Source organism: Euwallacea similis, chromosome 9 (genome assembly GCF_039881205.1).
Source record: "Euwallacea similis isolate ESF13 chromosome 9, ESF131.1, whole genome shotgun sequence".
NCBI lineage: Eukaryota > Metazoa > Arthropoda > Insecta > Coleoptera > Curculionidae > Euwallacea > Euwallacea similis.
This window is the reverse complement of record NC_089617.1, coordinates 3,789,371-3,804,164: the sequence shown is the minus strand read 5'-3', so window position 1 is coordinate 3,804,164 and position 14,794 is coordinate 3,789,371. Positions and strand designations below refer to the sequence as shown.

The following is a 14,794-nucleotide window of genomic DNA, read 5'->3' as shown; positions in this document are numbered from 1 at the left end:
ACGTTTAACCTTACAAGACAGCGAATTGGGTTCAATTGAGGTGAAGTTGCGTATTTTAATGCTAATTAATTAGTGAAAAAAACTCAGAAAAACTGAAAAAAAAATTATAGAAAATATTCTCTTCGGAGAAATGACTTAGTTTATAGATATTTTAGATGTTTTCTGATTTTTTAGGAACACCCCATCAACTTTTTATTTTTTTTGAATACGGACTTGACCTTTTTATGACATTTTTAACCTGCGCCAACTGATTGTGTAACATCTGCCAGTAAATTATTTGCAATAAGAGAACCTGATTATCTGTTGCAAAAACGAAATTCATACAATTTTCTTTTTTAATCATTTTCATCTTCAATTATTTATAACAAAGCGCCAAGAGAACGTGTTTTCTAAAAAGAAAATTGCATATTTCTCGTTTATTTGCCATTATACATTTTTTATATATATTTTTATGAATTATATTAATATTAATTAATAACTATTATCTTTTGAAAAATGAATTTGATTAAACAAACTATGAATGATTCACAATCTCTTTAATAAAAATCACGTACGAATCTAATTTAGAAATGCTTTTAAATAACATATTATAGAATTAGGCATGTCTTAATTGGTTACATAAATTACATATAATGATAAGTATGATTTGGTATGATTGTAGTTGTGGTTCATTCTGAAGTAATTTTAATACTGTTCTGTAACAACTAGTCAATTGTTATTGATTTTGGCCTAGTCACTGCGAGCCGCCACAACCATTTCAAAATTGAAAAATAATGGAATGTACCGTACTGTTGCTTTTAAATTCCATTTTATTACATGTTTAATGAGCAGTAAGACTGTTCCAGAAGCAAATTTATATTTTATGAATATTTGTAATATATTATACTTAACCATTGTCATATAGAAATTTCACAACATTGTCCTCAGCTGCCTTTTTGTGTTTTGAATAAACTATAAAAATAAATTTGAAAGCGTTTTTATTACAATCATTCTGTGTATATTTCCTTGGGTGCATGTGCATTGGATATAGCAAGTTACGCGTATCAATAACCTTTAAAAATATTTTTTTGTTTTAAAAATAATATTTTATTTTGTTAACTTTTATGATTTTAATCTTTAATCTATTAAAATTATGCTTTATGGTTCCTATTTAAAACATAGAGATTATGCTAAAGCAGGACTTTAGCATTTAGTGAGTTTTGATTTTTTTAAATTGTTTGAAAGTTTTTTGAGAGTTAAGTATGTCGGTTAAAAAATGGTGGAAACCCTATTTCTTGAGATACAGAGTGTTAAAATGTATCTTCTTTTTAGTATTTTTCACATAGTTCTTATAGCTTTTGAGTTTTTAAATTCACTGAAATTGTTATACATGAAATTTTCCTACTCGTTTGGCTCCAGCCGATGGTGACGGTTTTTTTATGTTTGTTTCCATTCACTGACGAATTAATGTAAAAGTTGCCGTTATCTTTTTTGTCCAAATAGTTGAAACAGTATTAGAATACGAAACCAATGTATGGAGCAAAAAAGAAATTTCTAATTTAAATAAAAAATCCGACTTTTTGAAATTAAGAAAGGCAGTGGAGCCCCAGACAATAGTTCTGAATGGTAGAGGTGCTTGAACTCAAAAAATATCATGCTGCAAATTTTAAAATAATTTTGGCATTAGCAGAAGTAAATCACCGAAGGTATTCTATAGTAAAAATATAAGTAATTTATATCAAAAACTATAGAAACGAAGTGAAGAATTCTAAAAAAAAAAAGATTTTGACACCCTGTATTTTAGAAAATGAAGATTCTGCTAATATAAACTGGCTCACCTTGTGTAGAGTATACTGTGTATGTTTGGGGGTTGGTTCATCCTGAGTTCACCTAAAACCTAAAAATTTGAAAGAAAATTTCGTGGTCGGCAAATGCAAAATCATCCAAATTTGTCCTCAAAATCAGAATCGCGGTGAGTTGAATTTAGTAGATATTTTCACATTTAATGCGGTATTCATGTAAACTTGTAGGTAAGCGCACGAAAGCTCACCACCGCTACCTTCCTTGCGAGGGTGTAGTGTAGGCGGATCTACTGCCTCCCTCGCGAGGATGTGTATGACCTCATTACCATCGAATGCAATATGACCCAATATCCACATGAGCATTACTAAATTAGGCTCACTCAACGAATTTAGAGCCATGGAACAGTTCCAGAAGGATCCCATTCTTTTCCTCGTACACTCCTACCTTTTTACGGTTGGAGGTTTTGGAGCCATGCATGCACCAGATGTATTTTTCCAAACTTCACGCATTTAGCTTTTCGGCAGTAGGTATTTCACGAGTTATAAACCCTGACCGTCCTATCTAATACCAACTATGGGCTTCCTCATAAACGCCTAATTACCATATCAAGGAGACCGTCATTAAAGCTAAAATACCATATCAGCAGGACTATGCAAATAAAGACCATGGGAACCCTTCGCAAGACATCATTAAAAATTTGGCGTAACACTAGATATACTACGTGACAAAGAAAAGTAAACACCCATTAAAAACCATTTTATTTTGATCATTTTTTGCATGTTGACTTATTTTAAAAAAAGAAAGAAATGATCAAAATTTCAAGTTTATCTGTTAATTTTTTTTTTAGTTTCCATGGGTCGTTCCTTAAAAAAATTAAATTTTGTTTAAACATTTTTGTTCACATTTGCATCGCAACTTTTGTGAAGTGTGTTGCAATCGGTCATAATTTTTACTCATTATGCTTAGAGTGCGTAGAATTGAACAGATCCGTCAGCTTAGTGACTTTGAGAGGGGGCGGATTGTTGGGTTGCGCGAAGCAGGTCTGTCGGTCAGAGAAGTGTCTAGAAGAACTAACAGATCCTTAGGAACCATAGTGCGGTGGTACCAGGCGTGGACTCAGGAAGGCCGTGGGCACAGAGCCAGAGGCACTGGGCGACTCAGAGGAACCACAGAGCGCGAAGATCGTCGATTGCGACTTTTGGCTCTTAGAGACCGATTTAGCAGCAGTCGAGCTATTGCAAATCAGTGGTTTGAAGAACATGGGAATAGGGTTGGTATGCGTACAGTATATCGCCGAATACGAAGTTTTGGCCTTTTGTCCTATCGTCCGCATTGGGTGCTGCTTCTCACTCGCGAACATCGATCTAACCGCTTACAATGGTGTAGAGAGAGGATTCAGTGGGACCAAGAATGGACTCAGGTGATCTTTAGTGATGAATCCCGCTTCTGTCTGGGGATGAACGGCGGTCGGGCAAGGGTGAGAAGGCGACGGGGTGAAAGGCGAGATCCACAATTTGACAGAGAGCGTCATGTCCACCGTACTGTAGGCGTTATGGTATGGGGTGCTATCGCATATGGTAGCAGGTCACCCCTAGTTTTCATTAGAGGCAACATGACTGCCCAACGCTATATCCAACAAGTGTTGGAGCCATGTGTGATTCCATATTTTCGAACTATCCCGAACGCTATTTTCCAGCAAGACAATGCTAGACCTCATGTTGCTAGGCAAACAGTAACGTTCATCGATCAACATCAAATCAACCGTTTACCCTGGCCACTTCGATCGCCGGATCTGTCTCCTATTGAACATGTCTGGGACATGATTGGCCGCAGACTGTTGAATTTACAGCACCCTCCACAGACTTTAGCAGCCCTTACTCATGAAGTTCAGATTGCCTGGAATGAGATACCTCAAGAAGACATTGACAATCTTATTAGATCTGAGCCCAGGCGTATTAATGAGTGTATAAGGAACCGTGGATGCTCTACACACTATTGAAAAAAAAATGAAGTTCTTCCTCTGATCTTGCTGAAAATGTAATAATTGAATAAGTATGTGGTACTGAACATGTATAAAAAAAATTATCAAAATAAAATTATTTTTAATGGGTGTTTACCTTTCTTTGTCACGCAGTATATAAGAACAGTCTTCAACCGATGCAAGAACGATTCTGCCATATAATTTTCTGTTAAGTAGTTATGCGACGAATTGATCATTATATTCTTAAAATTTATTAATAAAGTAATTAAAAAAAAAACTAAGTTTAAAGGTGACTAAACTTAGCTCATGTTGTTAAATGTAATGTTTAATTGGTAAATAAGATAATAAAGATTAGATTTGGCATACTCATTTATTTGTAAATGGGAATTGATGAAGATTTCTACATTTAAGATCCAGTTCTTCAATATCGTGTTAAATCAATATACTGCAAGTGAAGTAGGTAACAGTCCAGGATAACTATCAGTCAACGTCTTTGTTAATTGTGTGTTTCAGATGGTCTTCTCAAAAATATTGGTTAAATTTTAATTTCAGTTTTAAGAACGTTTCATGTTGCAGTTCATTGATAACTATTGCTCCTTAACTGAACATTAAATAGCTGATCTTCAGACATCTATTTGGATTTTGGTTACTAAGCATCTCACCCTATAGGTGACTTACATAGTTCCCCATAAAACTGGGTTTGAGAAGGGTGTTCCCGTGTATCTAAAGCTTCTGCACTATGGCAAGTATTAAATATTTTTGAAATTTTGATTACGTGTAAGGAGTAAAGAGAACCAACAGTGATTAAAGCTGTTAAAAATATGTCCGATCTGTTTGAGACAGATCGTTGATTATGTCTTTCATTTTTTGACAATAATGCTTCACACACCAGACAAAAGGGGATTGCATACTATTCTCAATTAGAACTGAGCATGACATTCACCTTTTACTAAAGGCTCGAGCGAACACCTTTGTTAACGACTTAGTGAGAAATCTGCTCTTTTTTAAAATTGCATTTTCTGTATTGATTTGTTCGAACAGCCTACAATGAGATAAAATCGACATCGACCTATTACAAACCTTTTTATATACCATAATGCCAGTATAATATGACTTTTGAAATATGCGAACTGCGCAAGAAGTGGCGCGTGGTTGACAAAGACTCTCATTAGTGGGGCGGGGCTTACAGCTTTGCCTGTGACCAATTATAGACTGAGTGGGCGTGTCACGTAAGAAAGAAAGGCGAAACTTGTTCTAAGTAGTCGACTAAACTCAAGTTAATTGATTTTGAAGAGAGCAGATATTTGAGAATTTCATAAAGTATCTAGAAGTGTTCATATTATTTGTAAAGAGAACTTTTCTTTAATTTGAGTAGCGTCGATGTTGATTTTGTAGAAAATGACAGTTAATTTCGAGACGGTGGAATTTCGAGAATGTTCTAGATTTATCTGGAAGTGCTTTTTGCTTTCAAAGAAAATGTAAAAGATTATTCCAAAAAAAAAGTGATAAGACTGTTAAGTTTGATTGAGAAAAGCTATGATTTTATATCGACAATTTATTAAGGTATTTTTGAATCAAAATCTTTTCAATACATACAACAATATCTGTATTTTTAGGACATTGCTACTATAAACTTCACGACGCTGAGGTGCGTTCTCTGTAAGAAGTACCTATCACAAGCACCAATTTATATCTACACAGACTCAAACGATCAAGAGGAAAAAAGCATATGTGGGAGGTGTGACGTGCCTGTTAATCAACGCGTCGTACGTAATACAACATACGAGACGCTTGCTCAACAGTTTACCTTTCCCTGCAATTACACTGGATGTCCTGATAAGGTCGCTTGGAATGATTCAAGACATGAATCGTTTTGTCCGTTCGGGCCTTGGAAGTGTCCCCTTTGCTACTATAAAACATAACGTAATAAAATTATTATTCATTATTCTCAAGAGCATAAGAGGAATATTCGCCGGGTGGGAAAAGTAATAATGCACGTGCAACTGAAAAAGAATTCATTTTTTAATATTTTGCTTATTGATAATGATATTATCTTTACTGTTTCTGTAAACACCGAAAAGTCTCGCATAACCAGAATTTTGTTGATTTCATACTTTTCGATGTAAGTAAGTATTTCTTGAAAGCATTGCATTCAACAGAAGGGAATTTAATGATAACTTTCAGTAATGAGAATAGTAGCGTGACATTTTTTACTTCATTTTTGACGAGCGAAAATTATGTCAAAAAAGTAAAAATTAGCCATCTTAAAGAGCTTTTTGACTTTGAAGATGACAACTCGGAAGTCAAAATGGATATGACGATGACAAATTATAATCTAAACATTGTGACACCCAGAAAAGCCTTATTGTACGATAAAATATCTTTGCTATTAGAGTGTCCAATTTGCATGATTCAAATGAATGTTATTGTGCTTTGCAAGAGGGGACATTCGATTTGCCAGGCTTGTCAACTTAATGTCAAGTTCTGTCCTATATGTCGTGATCCCTATATTTCCGAGTCAAGAAACTTTCTTTTAGAAAAAATATCTGAGAAAATACGGGAACTTCATATTTAATTTTATTCTTGTTGTGTTTCTTTTTTTCTAGGTATATCATTATTGTTATCAATTATAGATGTAGTACAATTCATTGAATTACTAACTATTGAATTAATGAAAAGTCATCAAATTAATATCACTGTGTAATTATACTAGTTACAGTATGTTGGAAAATTGAATAAAAAATCAATTATTTTATCCTAAAGTATATTTTCAATTGCGAGAAGTTTCTGAGAACATCAAAATTTACCGGAAAATCCATTTTTTTATAAAAGTAACATTTTGCCTGTTAAGACAGAAAAACTAATCTAAAGGATCGGAAAACCATTTTCCGATCCCTGTCTAATTAACATGGTTTAGTCTTCCATTTGTCATATATGAAGTATAAAAAGGAAATACGGTGGGTGTTACAGTGGGACCAAAAAAAAATTTCGCGCCACACAAATTGAAAATATGTTTAGCAAAAGACTGAAAGCTTCCAGGCCTCGCCTGCGGCTCGCCCTGTAAAATTTTATTTTTTGGTCTTGCAATGTAAATGACTATTGTCTGAAAGCATTTGAATCGTGTGAAGCCGTGTGATATCCGAAAAAATATTTGAGGAAAACCAAATAATTCCTAATTTTTAGTCGAATCAAGTCAATTCCGATTATTTTTTAATATTCCTAAATTTACAAAAATATCTATCGATCACCCATAGACATTTCTGAAATGCTTCTAATGGATATTTGGTAGAGAAGATGGTTGTTTTATTCGAAATTTTGCGAAAAAAAAAACAAGAAAATGGTAGAAAAATTGGATATCTTATTTTGATAGGAAGATAAACAAAACTATCTGTACCTTTGAATTAATAACAATTCTAATGGTAATTGTTAGATAAAAGATACAAAGCATATCCGCAACAGTGAAATAAATAGAACCATACCTGACTTTCGTTTAAAACAGTGCATTCTTAGTGTTTTCTTCCGGAGCTGGAATCGCAAGCTCGACATTAGGAAACTCAGATACCTGCAATGTCACAAACTTCTTTTGGTACCTCATATTTATAGCTGCAGTGACGAAAACCATCAGCAAAGAACAAGTGAAGCGGATACGAAGTTGCTCCCACCCAACCATTAATACGCAATGAACCTTCGAAGAGGTGGTTAAATATGGGAATTTCTTAGGAGCAATACTTTCAATTGCTCCAAAAAGGTCTGTCAGAACGAAGGTGCAACCACCAGCTCATTTATCCTTTTAAATCAATATTTTGGCCCACATGCAAATTTTAACGATCTATTTACGCCATTCAATAGCATTTTCATACGAACCGTCTGGATCGTTTTTTTGTTGATGCTGGAAATTTCTCAAATTTGTCATGTCCGAATGTGAGTTTTGTTATTCTCTTTGAGTATAAGTAGTTTGTCTTCATGGAAATGATCATTCTGGAAAATTGACTTCGATTTGGCCAAATGGACAACCCCAAAGGAGGCGGCAGACAAAGAAAGAATTTTAAATTTTGATTTAGAAATCTCCAAAAATTTCCTGAAAAAAATTCAAATATGTGGAATTATTTCAAAAATCAGAAAGGATTAATAATTATCAGAGGATTAAAACTCGAGCCATTTCCTCGTTCCAGTATGAAAGTATAAATGCGTTCCTATGGGTCGCCACAACACAAATACCTTATACAAGCGGGGGTGTACAAAGGAGAATCCTGGATAATTCGGGCCATAACAGATGCTAGATTTCCAGTTGGAAAATATCGACTTAGGCAACGTGTCATCCATCTTTTCCGAGCCTATCATGCTCCGGCAAATATTTGTGTTACTTTATTCTGAATAAAACGAAAACGTGCCGCTGAATGAAGCAGATTTTCCCTATAGCGGATTAATGTTTTTCTTTTATAAACTTTGCGGCGAGCTGAAGGGAGGGGGGGGGGGGGGGGGGGGTATCCGGGAAAGTGAAACAGGACCTCAACGGAAAATGCCACTTTGTGCACGCACATCGGTGCAAAAACAAGACTAGTTAGGGACTAATTTATGGAGAACGTTAACTAAAACACCTGTGAAACAGTAAAATTTAAAGGGCTCACGATAAATAAGCGGAGCTAGACAAGGCCCGGATTGGTGCAGAAGGGACTCGTTTTAATAAATAGGAATTCTGAACGTCCGACAAGCCCTACATCACGGAAAGTGGCTGTTTATGTTAAGGATTATCCTGCAATTTATAGATATTAACGTGCAGGCCTGCTGCAAAAGCACGTCCGACGCCTGTGAGGTTGTTAATCGGTCGTGCGACCACCTGAGGCCCGTTCCTGCAACTTTTGCAGGAACGAAATCAAGCGTTATTGCACTAGCACAATAATGATTTCTCTGTGCTTAGTTTTAATTGTGAATAAGTGGCTCGATAATTGCTCTAATCGCATTAGAAACGACGGTGTCCCCTCCAAATGGTGCCTCTCGTCTTTATGACGCCTACATCGGTTGCAGGACCCCAACTGCGACCAACACGTGTGGTTTGCTCAGTTTAGGCGTTTAATAGCTCAGCTCGTTAACCGAAACGTTTTAGCTAATTTTTCCTTTTTTGTTTCCAGTATGGAAATAGAGGCGTAATTGCACAGTTTTGGACGGTTTTTCTACTCGGAAATATCAGCTGACATATGCAAAAACCGAACTTAAAAGGAGTATAATTGACACTAATCAATTCATTATGTAGCTAACACAATTGACATCCAACGAGAGTGAATTTCCATCATTTCATGCAACCATCATGAATTTATGTGCCCCTATAGTCGATTATTTTCCTGGTGATTTGCATGGGGCAAAGACGAATTATTATTTTCCATAAAGCCCTGCTATTTCCTGCGAACAGGTGTTCTGGAAGTACGTACACTCGTGCTATTTAATATAATTCAAATATAAAGTCGAAATTCCTGCGAGGCAAACACGTGCTTCTGACGTTTTCCATCAAAAGCGGCATATAGGCGAGTTTCCAGTGGTCCCGGAACGGAAATATAGAGAAGAAAACTCTTGTTTTCTTCGACCATTTTTAATTTTAACTCTGGCGAAATTTTTTAATAAATTTTGGATTTTTTTGTGGACTTTTACTGCATTTTTGTTACATAGAAAGCAAATGGTCTGTGAAAAAGTCGAGAATCTCGCTCTCTCTCTATCATGAAAAATGTCTAGCAGAAGCTTGCAGGAATTTGTGAGATATTCCCAAAATTTATTAAGATTCGTCAACTCCTCAGCTCAAAAAAAGTGATCTATTCCAGGATTTTTCAAAAGAAGTATGAATCTAAAAAAATGTGGTAAACTGTGATGACGGGAAGTTCCAGTGTTTCCGCAAAGGAAATTTCAAGGAAAAACTTCCTGTCGCATTTTTTCTGTAAAATCAAGCAAATTTTTATGGTGTATTCAAAAATTTTCTTAGGAAGATTTATCGAAAATTTTTACAATATCGTAAATAAATAAATGTCATTTAGAAAATTTGTGAAAATCATGCCATCAAATAGTAACAATTGTTGTCCAAAATATTTCTGCTGCGCTACTGGTTTTATTTGTAAAATTTTGAATTTGACTTCTTTAAAATCGGTAAAATTGTCGGAGTACCAAAGTGGTAATATAGCGTCATACGCGAAGAAAATTGATGATTCTTCTTGTGGACGAATTGGCAATACGTGGATTTAAGCTCACAGAATTGAGACGCTACTGATTTTTGTTGCTGAATATCTCCCTTATGTCCTTTGCAGCTATTCGAATTTTTGCTGTAACAGCTTACAGTGAGGAGCATACCGAGAGAGAGGTTGGAAATATTTATTTTTGCGGCGCTACTGACTTTAAATTTAAAACTTTAGCTTTAAAATATTTCTTGCGGGCGTCTACGAAGTCCGTAGAAATTTTACAGTAATTTGACACAGTGGGAATTGATAAACAGACGCGTGGGAGGAAGGAACTCCAGATGGTTCTTAAGGCCCCCGTTAGTATGAAAATATCTACAATTTCTCCTGTTTTTAATGAAATGAAGATATTTTTGTTATGTACTTTAATTTTAAATTAAATATTTAAGCGACATCTATGATAGACAATTAAACAAAATGTGAAATAGTAAGACGCCCTCAATAACGCTCTGCAAAGTCGTCTTAAATGTATTTTGAACTGATCCGAATTTTACTTTCATTGTTGGGAATACCCTAATTTCCATTAAATAAAAGTGGAGAGTTAGTCACACAAAAAGAGATCTATCGGTATCCACATATGACCTGAAGGTGAAACTGCAGATTCATCAAGGTGACATGACTTTGAACCCACCTTCATCCATTGTGACATCCATATAAGAACCGATTGATGGAAGAATTAATGGGACTGACTGACTGCCAAAAGAACCAGAAGATTTTGCTATGGAAACAGGATGGTTCTATTAGTGAAATTTTCAGTTGGGATGCATTGCCCCTTATGTCGACGTGGATTTTTAAGTGGTATAAATTAGCTGATAATTGAACTAATTTATATTTAAAAAATATAAATAAAAAAATGCAAATTGTATATTTTTTCTGCATCGCGTTTCCGTCCGAGCTAACACTCTGGATAATCAATCTATGCACTGATTAATGGTCTTTGAAAACAAACTGGAATTTAGGAGCGGCAGTATATTTGTCCTCTTCATTATTTTATAGCCATCAGTGGTTCCGGAATTAGTTCGTTAAATAGTGGAACGTGCCAGAAACCGAATCCGGGGCTTGGGCCACTCGGCACGGTTTCGGAGATATGCAACTGGACCATTCCCAGCGTTTCCCCGGCTTGAAGGTAAACAAGTCTTGTTTATTCAAATTTTATATTCAATTATGTAAAACTTGCAATAGCAACAGGAGCTAAGAAAGAGCGAGAAAGATGAGCAAAAATTCCGGAGAAGACAACAAAAGTATATAAACTGATTATGTCAGTATTAAAACTGAAGGCACCCGCGGGTTTGTTTTGCCGAAGCGATTTGCAACGTTTGATGAAAAGTTCTTTCAGTGCTGGTACCTCCCGAATTAACCGTACGGATATAAAACCCGTATATGGCAATTTGTAACAAGCCCAAGCTAAGGGCTGCGGGCTGATTCAAAATTTACATTATATAGGTGACGGGACGAATTGCCATGCGGGAGGGTTTCGATTCCTTTCGCACAAGATTTCCATCTTTTCGAAATTTAAAAATAAACCCGAAGACTATGTATAAAAATTATTGTCAAGAATTACTGTTACAGTAGTCACGTAATGTGCCAGTGCCATCTCTTAAGAGGAACTCGTACAAGGTTCCCAAAACTTTCCGTCACTAGATGGCGCGATATGAAGAATCAATTCTTTTTTTCAAAAGAATTTCGACTCAGAAATTGAAAAAAAACCTCAAGATATATTTAAAAAGAATATCAAGAGTTACTGTGAAACTAGTATGTACAACAACGCCACCGCCATCTCTTTATACAAACTGCACAAGTTTCCGATGACACTCCTATCACTAGATGGCGCAATAAGAACAGATTTTCTCCAGATGAATTTAAGTTTTCCCCCGACGTCCTCTTTTTCTCCGGTAAATTAAAAACAGTATAAACATCCCTGGTAGTGCACAAGTGTCCAGGTTCCCACCCCCATTATTAAGGCCGATCAACGCTGTTTATCCAGGTTGCTACAACTACACAAAGACTTGTGGGAAAGCGTCCATCAGTTCCGATACGATCTGGCAAAACACTCAAGATTATGGATTAAGCTGGATATTTAAACAGGAGCTTTAGTTTCCTTGTAGTGGGTGGTGGAGTTCGGTTAAAAGGGATCGATCTGGATTTTTTCCAGATTCAGAATTTATGAGGACCAGACATTTTTCTCTCAAAAAGTCTCGGGATGTTAGATGGAACTTACCTTTAGGGGTTTTGGTTCTTGGAGTCTCAACGTAGAGGCCACTTTCCTTTTCGGCGGTTTCCTCTTTTATGCTTTTGGAGTCCACTCCCTGAAAAATATTAAACATTGTATTAAATACGAATAAATAGTAATCAAATAAAGAAGAATAGAGGAAGGAAAATTAAAACATGGATCCTGGAACTGGAAAATGATTTTCCTTTGTATAAAACCTTTTCATGCTTCTTTGAGAGTCTTTAGGTCAACGGGAGATTTGAGTTCATTATAATCGTGGCTTATTATTATCATAAATCAATCTCGTTAAACACGTTTTCAAATTTGATCGAGTTATCAAGTAATTTTCTGAAATCTTAGTTATCTCATTATGCCTGGCCCAACCCCAAAGCAAAAGGTCAATTGAGGTTTTAATTATTATACTTTGGATGAAGGATGCATGATGTCTTTCATCCAGAAATGAACCGACGAAAGTCTGCCATTTCGATATTACAAAATGTTTTTATTGAATTTTCTAAATTAATTGATTTATCAAAGATGGTTTCTATATTATTCGATAAGTCAGGATTGCCTGGAGTAGAACTTCCAGATTATCAACCTCGGACCACTGATTATTAAGCGGATCCAGCTCATAATTACTGGAGCTTATGAATATGCATAAGTGATTATCAAATCCCAAAAGGAACCTTTTAGTTGGAAGTTATAAATTTTTTTATTTTATTAATCAATCAATTAGGTTTCTGGACTATTTGTTTTACCATGTTTCTCTGACCTACAACGTCCTGATCAGAAAGTAGATTCAGCTTATAATTCCTGCAGTTGATAAGGAAACATAGGGGAAATGGAAGGTCTTAAAAGGAACCTTCTGGAATGTTCCATTTAGAAGTTACAAAATTTTGAAATTATTAATCTACCAACTAAGTTTCTGGAGTATTGGTTATGCCAGGTTTCCCTGACCTGAAACTTTCAGGACGGAAAGCTGTTTCACCTCATAATTACTGTAGTTGATGAGAATACATAAGTAATTACAAAGCCTTTAAAGGAACTTTCTAGAATGATTGAGAATGAATGATGAGCACACACAAATGGTCACCATGCCCTAAAAGAAAAGTTCCAGAGCCTCCCAACTGGAAGTTATTAATTTGCAAACTTTGAGCTATTATCAAGCCCCTTCCAGTTTATTTTTGCATTTCTCTTCATTAATCCCTTATTTATTTGCACCTTTATATGTCCCTCTATTGTCAATTATTATCCCTCTCAGACATCCCTTCATTTTCTGTTTGATAATTCATAAAATGTGGGTTTAACCAGTGACATAAAATAGGATAATGCATAAAGAGCTCATTATTCCCAAATTTCATATGCAGTCACGAATCCTGGACAAAATTATACCTTTCCCTTAAATATTGATACCCAAACCTGCCAGTCCTGTAATTGATTTTGGAGACAAATTGACATTTAAACGCAGTTTGCTTCAAACCACCGACATCCATAATTCAGCCCCAGAATTCGGTTAATGACCATCGTTAAAAGGACATAATATCCTATTGTTATTTTAGTTTTTTTTTGTCGTGATTTACCCCTTATTTGTCCCACTGTAGCACAGAAAAATATATTATTATGTTCGTTCCTATACCTGCAGGCCCCCAAGTGTCCCTGATGGGTTCCGATGAACTCAATCCAGTTGTCCTAATTTCTTAGTTCGAGCCACTGTGCAAGAGTAACTAAGCGATATCTAATTTCCACCTCTGCAGGAAAAAAGCAGGACATAAACGCCAGCTGCTGCTCAACACAGCACCGTATGGCTCTCGTCTCCATCTGCGAAGGATCCAGTTAAAGCCGACCCTGGAACAGTATGTGAGTAGGGGCAAAAAACTGCTCCATGCACAGTGGTCAAATATAAGAAGCTAATTACAGTTTCGCTGAAAAATGCTCATTTGCTACTGCCGGCTGACAAAACCCCTTGTCCTCCCTGTTAAATTCTGATTTTATGAGACCCCACAGGTTTTAAATCTAATTTCCTGCTGACCTAAGCTAGACGTGTTTTTCCTTTTTCCTCTTAGTAACAACAGCAGGAGCATCTGTGAATTCCCGCGTGCCAATTTCGCAGAAAGGTTAAACAGGTGCGATCGGTTTTGCCCTCAATATATTCGCTCCTGCGGTCGGACGAAACCACACACCTGGACCCATTCAGGGTTGTAGTGTAGGGGATGAAAAATCGTATTTTCCGAGTTTGATGGTTCTCCATTTTAGGGATTAACGGCCCCAAGGAACAGGCGAAATTACTCGTGTCGATTGGTTTTAATTGCTACGAAGGGGTTGGTTTTGGTTAAATGAGATGTATGGCAGTAAATCAGTTTATTCTGTGATATACTGGGAATTCTTGATCTTAAAGCAATTTGAATTTTTATTTCAGGATTTTTACGAAAATTCTTATTAAGATTTTGTCTACCCAAATTCACAAATAACCCTCACTGTAGTGGAATAAGTGTATAACTAGGACTTCTTCTAAATCCTCCAACATTTATCATGCTTTTAAATAAAAATGTTGGCTACCCGTGAGGGTTTTAGTTGGTATCAGAAAGAGGTGAAAATTGGCCCTTCAAT

The 14,794-nt window shown here is 35.9% G+C and overlaps 1 protein-coding gene across 3 annotated transcripts in view; it reads right to left on the bottom strand.

Moving 5' to 3' along the window:
• Positions 1-14,794, bottom strand: part of nvy (CBFA2/RUNX1 partner transcriptional co-repressor nervy) — a 47,490-nt gene that overhangs the window by 27,012 nt on the left and 5,684 nt on the right. For 2 of the 3 annotated variants that reach the window (XM_066393492.1, XM_066393493.1), the window contains exon 2: positions 12,197-12,284. In XM_066393492.1, the coding sequence (XP_066249589.1) occupies positions 12,197-12,284 (88 nt within the window). The remainder of the gene's footprint in view (positions 1-12,196; positions 12,285-14,794) is intronic. The other variant, XM_066393494.1, reaches the window with a different exon arrangement.